The sequence below is a fragment of the Ptiloglossa arizonensis genome, chromosome 1 (assembly GCF_051014685.1).
Source record: "Ptiloglossa arizonensis isolate GNS036 chromosome 1, iyPtiAriz1_principal, whole genome shotgun sequence".
NCBI lineage: Eukaryota > Metazoa > Arthropoda > Insecta > Hymenoptera > Colletidae > Ptiloglossa > Ptiloglossa arizonensis.
In genome coordinates, this window is record NC_135048.1 from 9,650,770 (window position 1) to 9,663,252 (window position 12,483).

Sequence of the window (12,483 nt, forward strand, 5' to 3'; positions counted from 1 at the left end):
TCTGCCAAATACAGTATATAAAATATACACTGGCATGTTACAATAAAACATTTTCTTCGTATAAAAATGATATATGTACACTCTTACTGTTACACGTATAACATACGATTAATGGTACTAAACTAATTTTAAGTTATAGTAGCGAATTTGGATTATTATAAGTCGAAGAAAATAAAATATTTGTAATACATATAAACAAATGTAAACAAAATAAATATAAAAAAAATTAAAATGCACTTTGGACGGTAAGCATTACAAATAATACTGAGAACATTTTTCGTAAAAGGAAAAGTATTTTACATGTGACAGGACATTGTTGAAAGTTTTAGAATTTGTACATACACAAAATTTTTGTTGTTGACGGTAGAAAAGTTACACAAATTTGAACACGAGAAACACAAACATTCAGATTTTACGAAAATATGTTATCAGATAAAATGATCGTTAATAATTTGACAACTGATATTAAAGTAAAAGTACGGATATAAGTAGTAGAATAAAAAACGAAATGAACAACTATTCTCTTTTTCTAAACGGACAAAAATAAGATATCTAGCATATTATCCTGCCATAATGATCAAACTAAATTACAAAAGTACAATAAATACTTATGCAACTCACAATCTAAAATAACAGTTTACAATTACTTGTCAATTACAATTGTCTCTTACTACTTCCTATTGTTTAGTAATATATACTAACAATACAATATTTCAAACTAGGCATTAAAATAAATTTACTAATTAAGGTAATATAAATATAATGGGAATTTTTACCTTAAAAAGCAAAGTGCTAATACAAAAAGAAATTTTGTTTAGATTATTCAAACAATGATGTTATCATTCTGTGTTTTTATATATTTTCACTGCTAATTACAGTCGTATATTATTTTCCTTAACCCTGATAGTAATCTTAATTTTCAAATGGAAATATTGAACCAAATAGTAATTAAACAAAATTACTTATACAATATTCAGTGCTTTATCTTTGCAGGAAAATTTTATTATGTTTGTACCAGCTTGGTATTTTTCGTTATAAGATATTTTAATATAATTTTTTATGTTTCATGAATTAGTTAAGTCTAACCGCCTTTGCCACTTTTTATACAGAGTTTTTTTTTGTCTTACTGCTATTATTAACTCGAAAAAGTAAAAACAATGTTTCGTATTGTTCTTTCTATGAAATCCTTCATATGACACTTCAAAGTGCACTTAAATATGCATAGTTTTACCTATAAATGTATTCTAGAATCGATATAGCGCGGTACAACTTCATACTTAAATAAACCATTCCTTCTTCTTTTGAACTTGATGACCAGTAGCAGAATGTACGACTGCTGAATCTGGGTCTAACGCTATTTCAGCACCTTTATCTTCTTGCGTTAAATATTCACCTTTATGTCTCGACATGTATCTTCCTATGAGTACTGCCATTATTACTAGCGCTATGATAATTATGGCTAACACACTTCCTAAAATTGCTGTATCAGTTTCGTTGTAAGCAGCTCGAACTTTTTCTTCGTCTAACTGTGGTGGTGGTCGTGTTTCGATACCATCCGGTGGATGTGTGATTGGTTCCACACCACAAAAATCTTCTGCAAGAGGAGTGCCAAAAGAACGAACATTTGCAGGCCCATCTTCTTGGAACAATAATTTTAATGGGTAAATATCATCGAATTCGACTCTGGATATACAACCGGCAAACCCCTCCGTCATAGATTCATTTCTTCCAATATACATGTACTGTACATTGTTGAACTGAGCATCCGCGGAAGTTTTAATGTTAAAATTAAACTCCTTTGGCTCGTAATTGTCAACTTGTAACACCAAAGTCGCTCCTGAATTCTTCCTGCCAATTCTAACGTCATGATACTGCCCCAAACCGAAATGTTTATGGGGGAATATAATTTCTTGTCGTTCAAAACCGAAATCGAGAACGACACGCAAGTGTCCGCTGTTTGAAACCATTATTGTCATATATTCCCCAGAGATATTCGAAAATAAACCGAGTAAAAATCCTTTAGGATTTGTTGTTGTGAAACCAACTCTAATTTTTTCAGCGATCGTTGAACGCCAGCTGCCCATGAAGTCATACTTTATCATCGAACTGGGGCGCATGTTTACACCGATTTCTGTAACAATATAATTATATTAAGTTTACAAAATCTCTATAGAATTTTAATTATCCAAATGTTATTTTTTTTAGTTAAACTTACCATCTGCACAAATAGGACCCTTAAACGCAGTCCAACGACAATCGCATGAGTATCCATCATATCTTTCATAGCATGTACCATTATTAAGACATGGATTACTCTCGCATTTACCTGTACAACCTTCAGTAATTCCATACAAGCTTTGTCGTGCATAGCTTCTGAGGTCTTGCAACTGACCATTCAATAGAAGTGCCCTGATACATCCTACATAACCATCTCTATAATCTGTTGTCGCACCAACTACAAGATCTGATGTAAGATGAAGCGCTCGTACTGGTCCTGGAGGTTCTTTTACTTCGGTTCTCAATGCTCCATCAACCACGATTCTAGCTTCTTTACGATTTCTTTCCACCGACACAGAGTGCCAACGATTGTCAGCTAATCTATAAGAGGTTTGTACGCTCACAGTGAGTGGACCACTACCAGCTAAGTATTGAAACTGAATTTGGTTTCCGCTGTTTATAGAGATTTTTATGAAATCCGTTGGTCCCTTACTGTGCATTATAACAGCATTGTCAATTGTTGTTTTAAATTCGAAAAAGATATCACCACTGTGGCCAATATCAAAGGTTGGTAAATTGATAGTAGCATCAACAATGCGAAATGTCACTACATTCTTGAACAAATCTACAATAAAACGAAATATTTGATTATATTGTCTTGGAATGGAATATATTTTTAGGATTGTATTATATTAGGATAAGATATAATTTATCAGTACAAGGAATAAAGATAACTACAAGTTGGTGTGTAAAGATTGATCATTGATAATAAATAGTGGTACATGAAATGATAGTTTGCTAATTGCTATTGCTTTTATATTACAGTAGCTAATACGTATATCAAAAAATAATATGCATTTTTCTTTTATTCACGCATAAAAATTCATGGCTACGTTAAATGATTTCGTATCTTACCTGATCTTACCTTGGCAGTCAACCAAGGTAAATTAGAACCTTGTAAAGAATTTAAAATAAATTAAACTTTCTTGTTAGCATGCATAAAACTAGTGACAGTTTTTAAACCTACCATCACCCTCGCAAATAAGCGGTCCAAGTGTATAACGACCTTCCTTATTGTCGACTGGTGTACCGGTGTCACCAAATCGTAATTGTTTAACAGGCAGGTATTCCTTTTCTGTAATATCACCACTATCTTCTAGAGGGCCGTCTAATTCAGAATCACAATTGCACCATTTTGTAGAATCTACACAATTTCCAAGTATACCACATTCGCATTTACGTGATCCTGGTAATGCCCCGCCCCAGTAATCCATTTTCTGGTTATTTCTACTGACCCACCATGAATTTGGTCTAAAATAATCTCCTTGTGGCACTAAAGACACAGAGATACTTATTAGTCTTACTCGATCAAATTTATTATTACTTTGTGTACTATAGAATAATGTTAGCATATGCAATAATATCTCGTGAAACATGAAATACGACAAGGGCCGATCGGTGCTTTGTAAAAAAACCACCGACTGGTATTTAAATTTTTTCACTACTAGAAATGAGATATCTTGCTACCACAATATCGTTTGTACGACGCTATGCACAAAATATATTGTGTCGCAATGTCGCTTATATAACGTTATAGACAAAATAACTTGCATTAAAATGTCGATCATGCAATGCTATAAAAAAAAAAAAATTAATATGCAAAAATATAATGTATTCTTTACTTTTTCGTTTCTGTCGGTATTAGCAAAATACACATTACAAAGATATCCCGCGCCTCAAGTGACGATCGTACAACGAGACATTACTGTAATATTTAAAGTAATTACCTGGTGAATTAAACAGTTTCGAATGTATGCATTCATAACTAATTCTCTGTCTACAATTCGTGGATCGATTTAGCAAAGCTTCAATCTGATCCATATCCGCATCGTAAATAATATCTTGAACAAAACTGCCTGGCTCTTGGAATCCATCTACAGGTGTTATGCGCTCATTATTGTGTCTTACGATCGTTCTAACACGTCCATCCGTATAGAATTCGCAAACCACAGGGAATGGATTTAAAGGGCCACTTCCATCAACATCTATTTTAATGTCTGCTCGTTGATTAACTGAGTTTATGTTTTTATACGCTTCACACGAAAGAGGATTCAATGCTACATGAAAAATAATGAAATATTAATGAACTAATAATATTACCACATGAATTTACAAAATAAAGATGTAAATATCAAACGTAAAAGTGTAGATTGGGAAAATAATCGATTCCTACTTACAAGTATGACATACTGCTCCTGTATACCCCGTATTGGCACAATCACAGAAGAATTCATCAGAATTTTGGCGACAAATACCGGAGTGTTTACATGGATTTGGATTACAACGATCCATCATTTGACATGCATCAAAAACTATTTCGTTTTTACAACAATATTCTTCCTCCTTCCAATCGGTTGGTAATTTATAATTACCATCAATACTTATCATCCGCATACAACCAACGAAACCACGGTTGCTTTCTATTCCTGTCACGCCACCAATTAAATATACTGGCCCTGTCGTCATTTCCAGCATACGTTTGGTTCTCATAGGTGTTCCATCGATATTTAGAATGAGACTGTTTTTAGAAATTGTTAAAATAACTTGGTGCCATTTGCCATCATTAAACTTTTCATTAAAGTTATCTAAAGTTACTTGAGGATTTCCTTTTGTTTGAATGTCAACTTTTAGTTTGCCATATTCTAAGAATAGCTGTATACATGTAAGAAAAGAAGCATTAATATATTTTATAAGAACATGATCATTCATAGTTGTTTAATAATAAATTTACAAACCTTCACAAAGCCTGGGGATGTAAATTGGTGATACAAAATTATTCCCTGATCTTCGTATGTTCGAAAAGTGAGAGAAACATTCATAGAAGATATTCCTTCATATCCTTTGAGTCTAGCATACGACCCATGGGTCACAAATGTAACAGGAATAATTGGTGGTTCTGGACAGCTATAAATCGTATTTACTTTATAATATCTTAAATTTTCACCTGTAATTTCTGTCTCTCTTAAATCATGAATAATACTTGTTGCATTCAGATAAAAATTTTCTATGCACCCTGTAAAATTCTGATTAACAACTAATCCATCTTGTTTATTGGGTACACCACCTATATAAAACTGACAACATTTTTTAAACATTAGTAAACGTTATATATTCAAGTATATAATAAAAAATATTTACCATTCTCTAATTACTTACTGCTCTATTTAAATCTAGTCTATGAAACTCTCCTTTTATTCTTCCTTTAATTAACACTCTATCTACTGAAAATGATATATTCTTTCTATTACGTGATATTAGAACATCATGCCACATATTGTCATCCAACAAACTTCCAACAGACAAACTTGTGATAATACCAGATCCCAAATCAATATTTAATAACATTCTATTGTCTTTTAGTTGCAAGGCTATGTAATCTCCTTGTGTACCACGGGAATACATCAGGACACCATCAGCATTATTTGTTTTGAATCGAAAACGTATAAAGTGTCTATCAGTTTCTATTGGTTCCCTTAATAAATCATATCGTAAAAGAGATGAACCATTGAAAGAAAGGACATCAGATACTATAAATAAGAAAGAAATTAAGAATACCTATGATTTATTATAATTCATCATTTTTTTTCTTACCATAATTGCATCCATACAATTCTAATCTTAATGATATTCTATCCCGCCATCGTGTTGGATTTATTCTAATCCACTGTGCAATAATTGGAACTTCAAATTTATTAAGTTTGATGGTGTCTCCATCTATATTACCCTTGAACATCTATTGAAAAAAAGTAACATAGAAATTCCCTTTTTATACAAATTTTAATTTTCTGTAATTATGTTTAGAATAATGACAAGTGTTTGTATGTAAATTTTACTCAAAGTATTGAACATTAAAATTCTCCATTAAATCTATATTATAAAAATTTGCACACTTGGTTAGTTATATATATTTGCTGAAAATACAACATTGACAGTAGTTGAAATTTGAATACATAGAAATAAATTGAAGTAATTTAAACAATTTTTGATTGAAATTTAGCATGCTTTTACTTTGATATGTTAGTATAGCATTGTTAATTATAAGTGCAAAGCACAAAAGCAAACAAAATGTTCTATTAAAGATAGATATTGTATGAAGTAACAGAAGTCAGTTATTGTTGTATTTCCTTTATACAGTATTTAGAAAGTATAAAGATGAATTAGAAACGGTTCCCATAAATTCTAAAACAAAAGATTCTGCCGCACAAAATGTTTGTTTAGCTTTTAACTCGTTTTAAGTATGTTATTAACTGGTTAATATGAAAAATATGTAACTTCCCTTCAAAAAATAAAAATCACCTATTTATTGAAAGTTTCAAAAATTGATTGAAGCTATTGAAATCGTTATAGAAAATAGAAAAATGTTTTCTTTCTCACTCAAATATTTCTGTATTATTAAATGATAATGTGAATATCTAGGGTACACCTCATAAAAAATATCAATACAGTATGAAGATGAAGTTATGGTCCCCTTGTGCCTTCACCAATAAAAGAAACTACTTCAACCACACAATATTTCCCAGAGGAACTATACACCTATCATAAGAATTATGTTTTTGTATTATTTAAAAGGATGTAAACACTTTAAAATTGGGCAAACTTTTCCCACTTTGTACAATATGTAAAATATTATATTACATATCTACAACATTATTGTACATACATTATGTTTTCAAAAAGGGAAGCAAATTTTTAAAGAAGTTCTACGTTTTTTTTATAATCAATATCTCTATTAATACCTCATCTACACCATCCTGACTTTCATAACTGGCCCAGGCTTGCCCATCATCAGAGTATTGGACAATGTACTCTGTCACATACTCGTTAGTATGAGCACGACCTCGTGTGGCAATGCTGCGTATCTCATATCTGTCCCCCAGTTCCACAGTGAGATGTTGATCATAACTGCTAAGCTCTGGTGACCACGTAGAACCTCCTGCAAAGCCCAGCCCCATGTCCATGTGTAAAAGAAAAAGAGTAGAAGCAAAGCAGATAAGTAGAAGGGAGAGAATGTTGTGAGTGATTGAATGATTGTAAAACAATGATTGTCATTTTGATTTTTCATACTTTAACAAATGCATTTCTAATATACATAATACAATTACACTGATATTTACGTTTGACTTTGAGTTTAGCGACTCTAATAAAATTTGTTCTTATTATTAAACTGTATAAAAAATGAAAGGATCATATTTGTCTAACAAAAATATACATTTAGATTAAATTTTAATCACATTAACATAAATACGAATGTAAATGCATTTCAATTTTGACAAACTAGTTATAAGTAATTATAATATGCACACAATGTTAAAAGTTTGATTGTCATGTATTCACTCCTTTGAATAAAAAAGCATTCCTGAAGTGTAAATTTATGCAAAACATGCAGGCAATACCTACCTATAAATCCTTGTAATGATGTACAAATCTATGAGAAAATGTTCATCATTTTACTTAGACCAAGATGCTTAACCATAAATGACAAAAATGTTAAATCTGAGGCATAGCTTCTACAATAGTGCAGTGCAGTAAGTTTATATTAGTTACTAAATACATATACCTTCCTAACAAATCCCCTCATGGATTATGGCTACATTAGCACAGACACTGATTCAAAAGTTGTAGATCAGTTTACCTTAACATTACCATCTTCTTCTTTGAAATCAACGTAGTCCAGGCCATTTGTACCATAACTGATACCATACTCCATAACATACTCATTTTGAACTGCTCGTCCCTGGGTCGCCACAGCTGTGATGTTCATTACTTGACCCAGGTCGATTATAAGGTACTGACCAAAGTCTGAGCTGCTAGCCGTCCATGCGTTTCCGCCTACGCCACAACATATACGCATGCATGCAACTCAAAATGAACTTAAGGAAGCAGTCATATTTAACAAGATAGAACTATCAGAGGATTAAATACTACTTTAATTATCATATAATCGACATAAAATTAGTTTATGTATAACATAATTTATAAGGGATTTATTTACGATTGAAGAATTAATGTTTTTATATAGATTTCATAGTACTTACATTAAACTGAATAAAATTAATTAGATGAGAAGTTAATGATTTTTTCAGTTTTGTTGTCAGAATTTTATTACAATAGTTGAAAGCAATAATTCTTAAAAGAATGAAGTATATATGAAAGAAAAAGCTTCAAGGTTACACATTATTTTTGAAGAAATACCTTACCTTTCCCAAGCAAAGGAAAGAAAAAGTGTAACATTGACAGGTTTGTGTATTGTACATACTTCAAATACAACATACAAATATTATAGATTTATATTCTTATGACGAGTAAGTTTTTACATTTTTCAAATGTAGATTGATATCTATTAATAGATTCTATCACAATTATTATATTCGTCCTACATTGATTAATAAAATATATGTTATACATATATATATATATAATAAATTTTATCGTTCAATAAGAAATGGCGCTATTAGATTTGTTGTTTTATTTTTCTAAAGATGGTACTACTGTTTGATGAACATGTGTGAAGTTTCATGTAGATCTGTCCACTCATTCGTATATTTAGAATTGTTCAAAGTTGAAGTCTCATAGTATTTTTTTACAATGGTAAAAATTAAATATCGAGCAGTGATAAAATTTTTATTTTTGGAAGGTGTAGCACAAAACAAATTCATGAACGATTATTAAAAGTGTATAAGGACTCTTCACTTTCAATTAGAACAGTAGAAAGATGGGTTGCTGAATTTAAACGTGATCGCACAGGTCTTCAAGACGATCTACGCGAAGGACGTACAGGATATGGTTTCGGAAGATCGTCGATTAGCCGAAAAAGATTTAGTAGAAGCCCTGGGGATCTTAGTAGGCAGCATGAGTAATATTTTGGTTGAAGTTTTGGGTTTCAGAAAGCTGTGTGGACAATAGGTGCCGCATTCACTAATAGTGGAACAAAAACACATTCAAATACGACTTTCTCAGCAACATTTGGAGCATTTTAGAAAGGATAAAAAAGATTTTATGCGTCGTTTCATCACTATGGATGAGACTTGAATTTACCACCATGATTCTGAAATAAAACAAGAGGCTAAGGAGTGGTGTGAACTCAGTACTTCCGCTCCAAAGATAGTTAGGATCCAGAAATTGACCAAGAAAGTTTTAGCATCAGTTTTTTGGGATACAAAAGGAATTTTGTTTGTGAATTACCTCCAAACTCATAAAACAATTAACTCAGATTATTATTGTAACCTTTTGGATCAGCTGAATGTAAAAATTCATGAGAAAAGACCTGGTTTACAGAAGAAAAATATAATTTTTCATCAAGGCAACACATTCTCTCATACAGCTCAAAAAATCATCATGAAAATCAGTGAATTAAAGTACGAATTGTTGCAACATCTACCCTATTCGCCAGATTTAGCTCCTTCTGACTTCTGGCTGTTCTTACATCTCAAAAACTTTATGTGTGGGAAACGATTTTTATCAAATGAATTGGTAATAGCAGCTGTGGATGTATATTTCGACAATCTTCTAGATTCTCATTTCATGGATGGAATCCATAAATTAGAACATCATTAGAACAAATGTATTGAAGTTGAAGGAGAGTATATTGAATAATAAAATGTATTTTAAACCATAAAATTGTGTTTCTCTTATTGAACGACAAAACTTATTGAACAACCTATATATAATAAACATGTATATAAATATTCTGATAATATTAAATATTCCATAAGAAGGTAAAATAAAACTTATACCAAGTATTTCATATTGATTTATTATACTCATTGACTAAAATCATAGAGAATTGTTATTACTGTACATCTTTATTGTATGTATAAGAAGAAATATATAACAATGTATAAAATATCATAGATGTCAAATTTTATAAACTTAGGGATGTTCATCTTTTTTAAAGTATTTTTCTGTATATTTAAAGTCTTGTGGAAATAATGGAATAGTATTTGCAAGGAGTTGCTCACTATTTATTATTTCAAAAAGAGAATTTTTTGATTCAGGTACTATTCCATTTTCTTGTAATGCTACAGCAACACAATGCTGTGAATCTAATAATGTTTCTTCAAACAACCATTCTTGTTTTATACCATTTATATGTAAGATTGTATCAGTAGTAATAGAATTATCAACAAGTTTAGAATTTGTTTTAAAATCAACTGATCCAAGATTAATTGTAATACCTGTACCTATAGCTTTCAGATAACTTTCCTTTAATGCCCAATGTCTACAAAACATATTAATTTGTTCCAATTCATTTTTGGATGTACTTTTTATTTCACTCCATTCAGAAGATGAAAAATTTTTATTCATTATACGAAAAAATTCACTTAACTGTTTACCTCCAGTATATTCTAGTTTCATTATATCTATACCTAATTTTACATTTCTTGTTTCACCTGCTAAAACTGTATAATCACCTTGGTGAGATATGTTAAAACTTAAATCCAAGGTAACATTTTTCAAAATGGGTTTATTATTTGTATCTCTTGCAAATACTATACAAGTATATGGAATATGTCCATACTTGCTAACAAATTGTCTCATCATTAATCTACCTACTAAGGAAGCCCTGACATCCTTACGGAATACAAATCTATCTAATCTTTCTTTTTCTTCTAACTGTACACAAGAAATTGCTTGAGTAAAGTCCTTTTCACTTGGATTCCATTCCTTCCAATTGAATGCCCATCGAATACTTTGAAACATTTTTGTAATATTAACTTTATCCATTAATTTAATACTTTGGTTTCACAATATGCTAATATTCCATGAATTCTTATTTCTTCCTTTTTGTTAAAACACTGCCTTTTAAAACATCTTGTCTTTAAAAAAAACCAGGCTATACTTTAGCATCCACCTGAAGCAAATAGACAAGATAATTACATTACTTTTCCAATTGTTCATATAATTAAATATTTATTTGTTATCTTTTATCCATTACAATCTATGTGCTTATTATTTTACATTGTTGCATATTTTTTGAAAATATAAATACTTAAGAAAAATATGGACATTATTAATTATCTGAATAAGAATTTAATAATTATTTTACATAGTAATAAGATGTACAGAATAACTGTATAATGAGTCACTGAGTTCACCTAATCCAGATCTGAAATTCTCTTAATTGAAGTAGGCGTGTAGGCGTTCATAAAATCAACACCCACTTAATACACTTGGGCTTTCTAAATATTATTTCTCTTCACTTAGAAATACAGACATGTAAAAAATAATATGTAATACACTACCTGTGTTGTTATTAAATAGAATTTTAAATATAGATGAAGAAAAGCAATCTTAATAATAGTTATAGATCATTATGTACTTCTTCAAAGTATAAAAATATATAGATAGCAAGCAACAAACTACCAATAGTGGAATACTTCTATATGTTTACAAAAATAAGTATTATAAGAAATGTTATTGAATATATATCTATGGAGAAGTGCAATATGAAATTTACAGAAAATTAGCAAAAAACTTTACCATTGAGTCTGGCATTATATGGACCCCTTTCAGGTAATTGTGATGTAGCTCTTAAATGAGCTCTATCCAAAAGTGGTTCGTTACATTCATCATCTAATTAAAAGTTAAAAGGCAATTAATAATATAGTTTATATGGAATAGTGCTTAATAATAAATACAAATTTCTTTAACATTAAATTATAATTAAATCGAATAATGCAAATACAAAATTTTATTTTGTATAACAACCACAAAATACTGTAATAATTTAATAACATGTATTTGCATTATGATAGGGCAAAATATTTTATTGTAATATGTCAAAATTGTAAATAATTAGGGACTTTTAAATTACACGTGAATATATGTATTAATCACATTACACACTAGAATTTATTCATTTTTCAATAAGTCTGTTATATGTATGTTAACTTGACTACGCCATGTTGTAAAGTGGGCTTGGCTGTATTGAATCATCTTAACAATGATTGCATCCTTGAAGAAAAAGTTTTGAATAATCAATCACAAAATTTACTTACATGCAGAAGTGAACGAATTACTTGCAATCGCAAACACGAACACAAAACACCTGATAGTACTCATCGTATCATTGCCCTTTTAGAAAGCAACACACGAGCAACGTACTCTTAAACTAGACGCGACGTTAAAACTGTTACTAAATTCTCACCAGTTATGTTACTGTTACGCACACTATAAAAGTAACCTTCGTGTATATATCGTATTTCT

General features: G+C 30.4%; 2 protein-coding genes across 3 annotated transcripts; both read right to left on the bottom strand.

Annotated features, from left to right (window-relative positions):
- Positions 1 to 752: 752 nt before the first annotated feature.
- Positions 753 to 12,436, bottom strand: Nrx-iv (neurexin-4). 2 transcript variants are annotated; one of them, XM_076324626.1, is made up of 11 exons: positions 12,276 to 12,436; positions 11,758 to 11,850; positions 7,014 to 7,210; positions 5,869 to 6,010; positions 5,434 to 5,804; positions 5,013 to 5,351; positions 4,455 to 4,929; positions 4,005 to 4,334; positions 3,245 to 3,550; positions 2,216 to 2,842; positions 753 to 2,131 (listed from the first exon to the last, which is right to left on the bottom strand). In XM_076324626.1, exons 1-11 carry the CDS (start codon positions 12,337 to 12,339, stop codon positions 1,278 to 1,280), a joined length of 3,798 nt encoding a protein of 1,265 aa, XP_076180741.1. In that variant the 5' UTR covers positions 12,340 to 12,436; the 3' UTR covers positions 753 to 1,277. The 2 variants fall into 2 exon arrangements, with proteins under 2 accessions (XP_076180741.1, XP_076180729.1); XM_076324614.1 differs by lacking the exon at positions 7,014 to 7,210 and adding an exon at positions 7,910 to 8,106 and having other exon boundaries at positions 757 to 2,131; positions 12,276 to 12,435.
- On the bottom strand, positions 10,021 to 11,850 carry LOC143153441 (L-aminoadipate-semialdehyde dehydrogenase-phosphopantetheinyl transferase). The gene is made up of 2 exons (XM_076324667.1): positions 11,758 to 11,850; positions 10,021 to 11,128 (listed from the first exon to the last, which is right to left on the bottom strand). Exon 2 carries the CDS (start codon positions 10,999 to 11,001, stop codon positions 10,147 to 10,149), a length of 855 nt encoding a protein of 284 aa, XP_076180782.1. The 5' UTR covers positions 11,002 to 11,128; positions 11,758 to 11,850; the 3' UTR covers positions 10,021 to 10,146.
- Positions 12,437 to 12,483: the final 47 nt, after the last annotated feature.

Bases quoted from the DNA above. Each gene is read 5' to 3' on its own strand.
- LOC143153441 (XM_076324667.1), bottom strand. From the start codon at position 11,001: ATGGATAAAGTTAATATTACAAAAATGTTTCAAAGTATTCGATGGGCA.
- Nrx-iv (XM_076324626.1), bottom strand. From the start codon at position 12,339: ATGAGTACTATCAGGTGTTTTGTGTTCGTGTTTGCGATTGCAAGTAAT. The intron at 2,843-3,244 runs GTAGGTTTAAAA...GTTTTATTGTAG, and splicing joins GCTTATTTGCGAGGGTGATG to ATTTGTTCAAGAATGTAGTG. The intron at 2,132-2,215 runs GTAAGTTTAACT...ATATTGTTACAG, and splicing joins GGGTCCTATTTGTGCAGATG to AAATCGGTGTAAACATGCGC.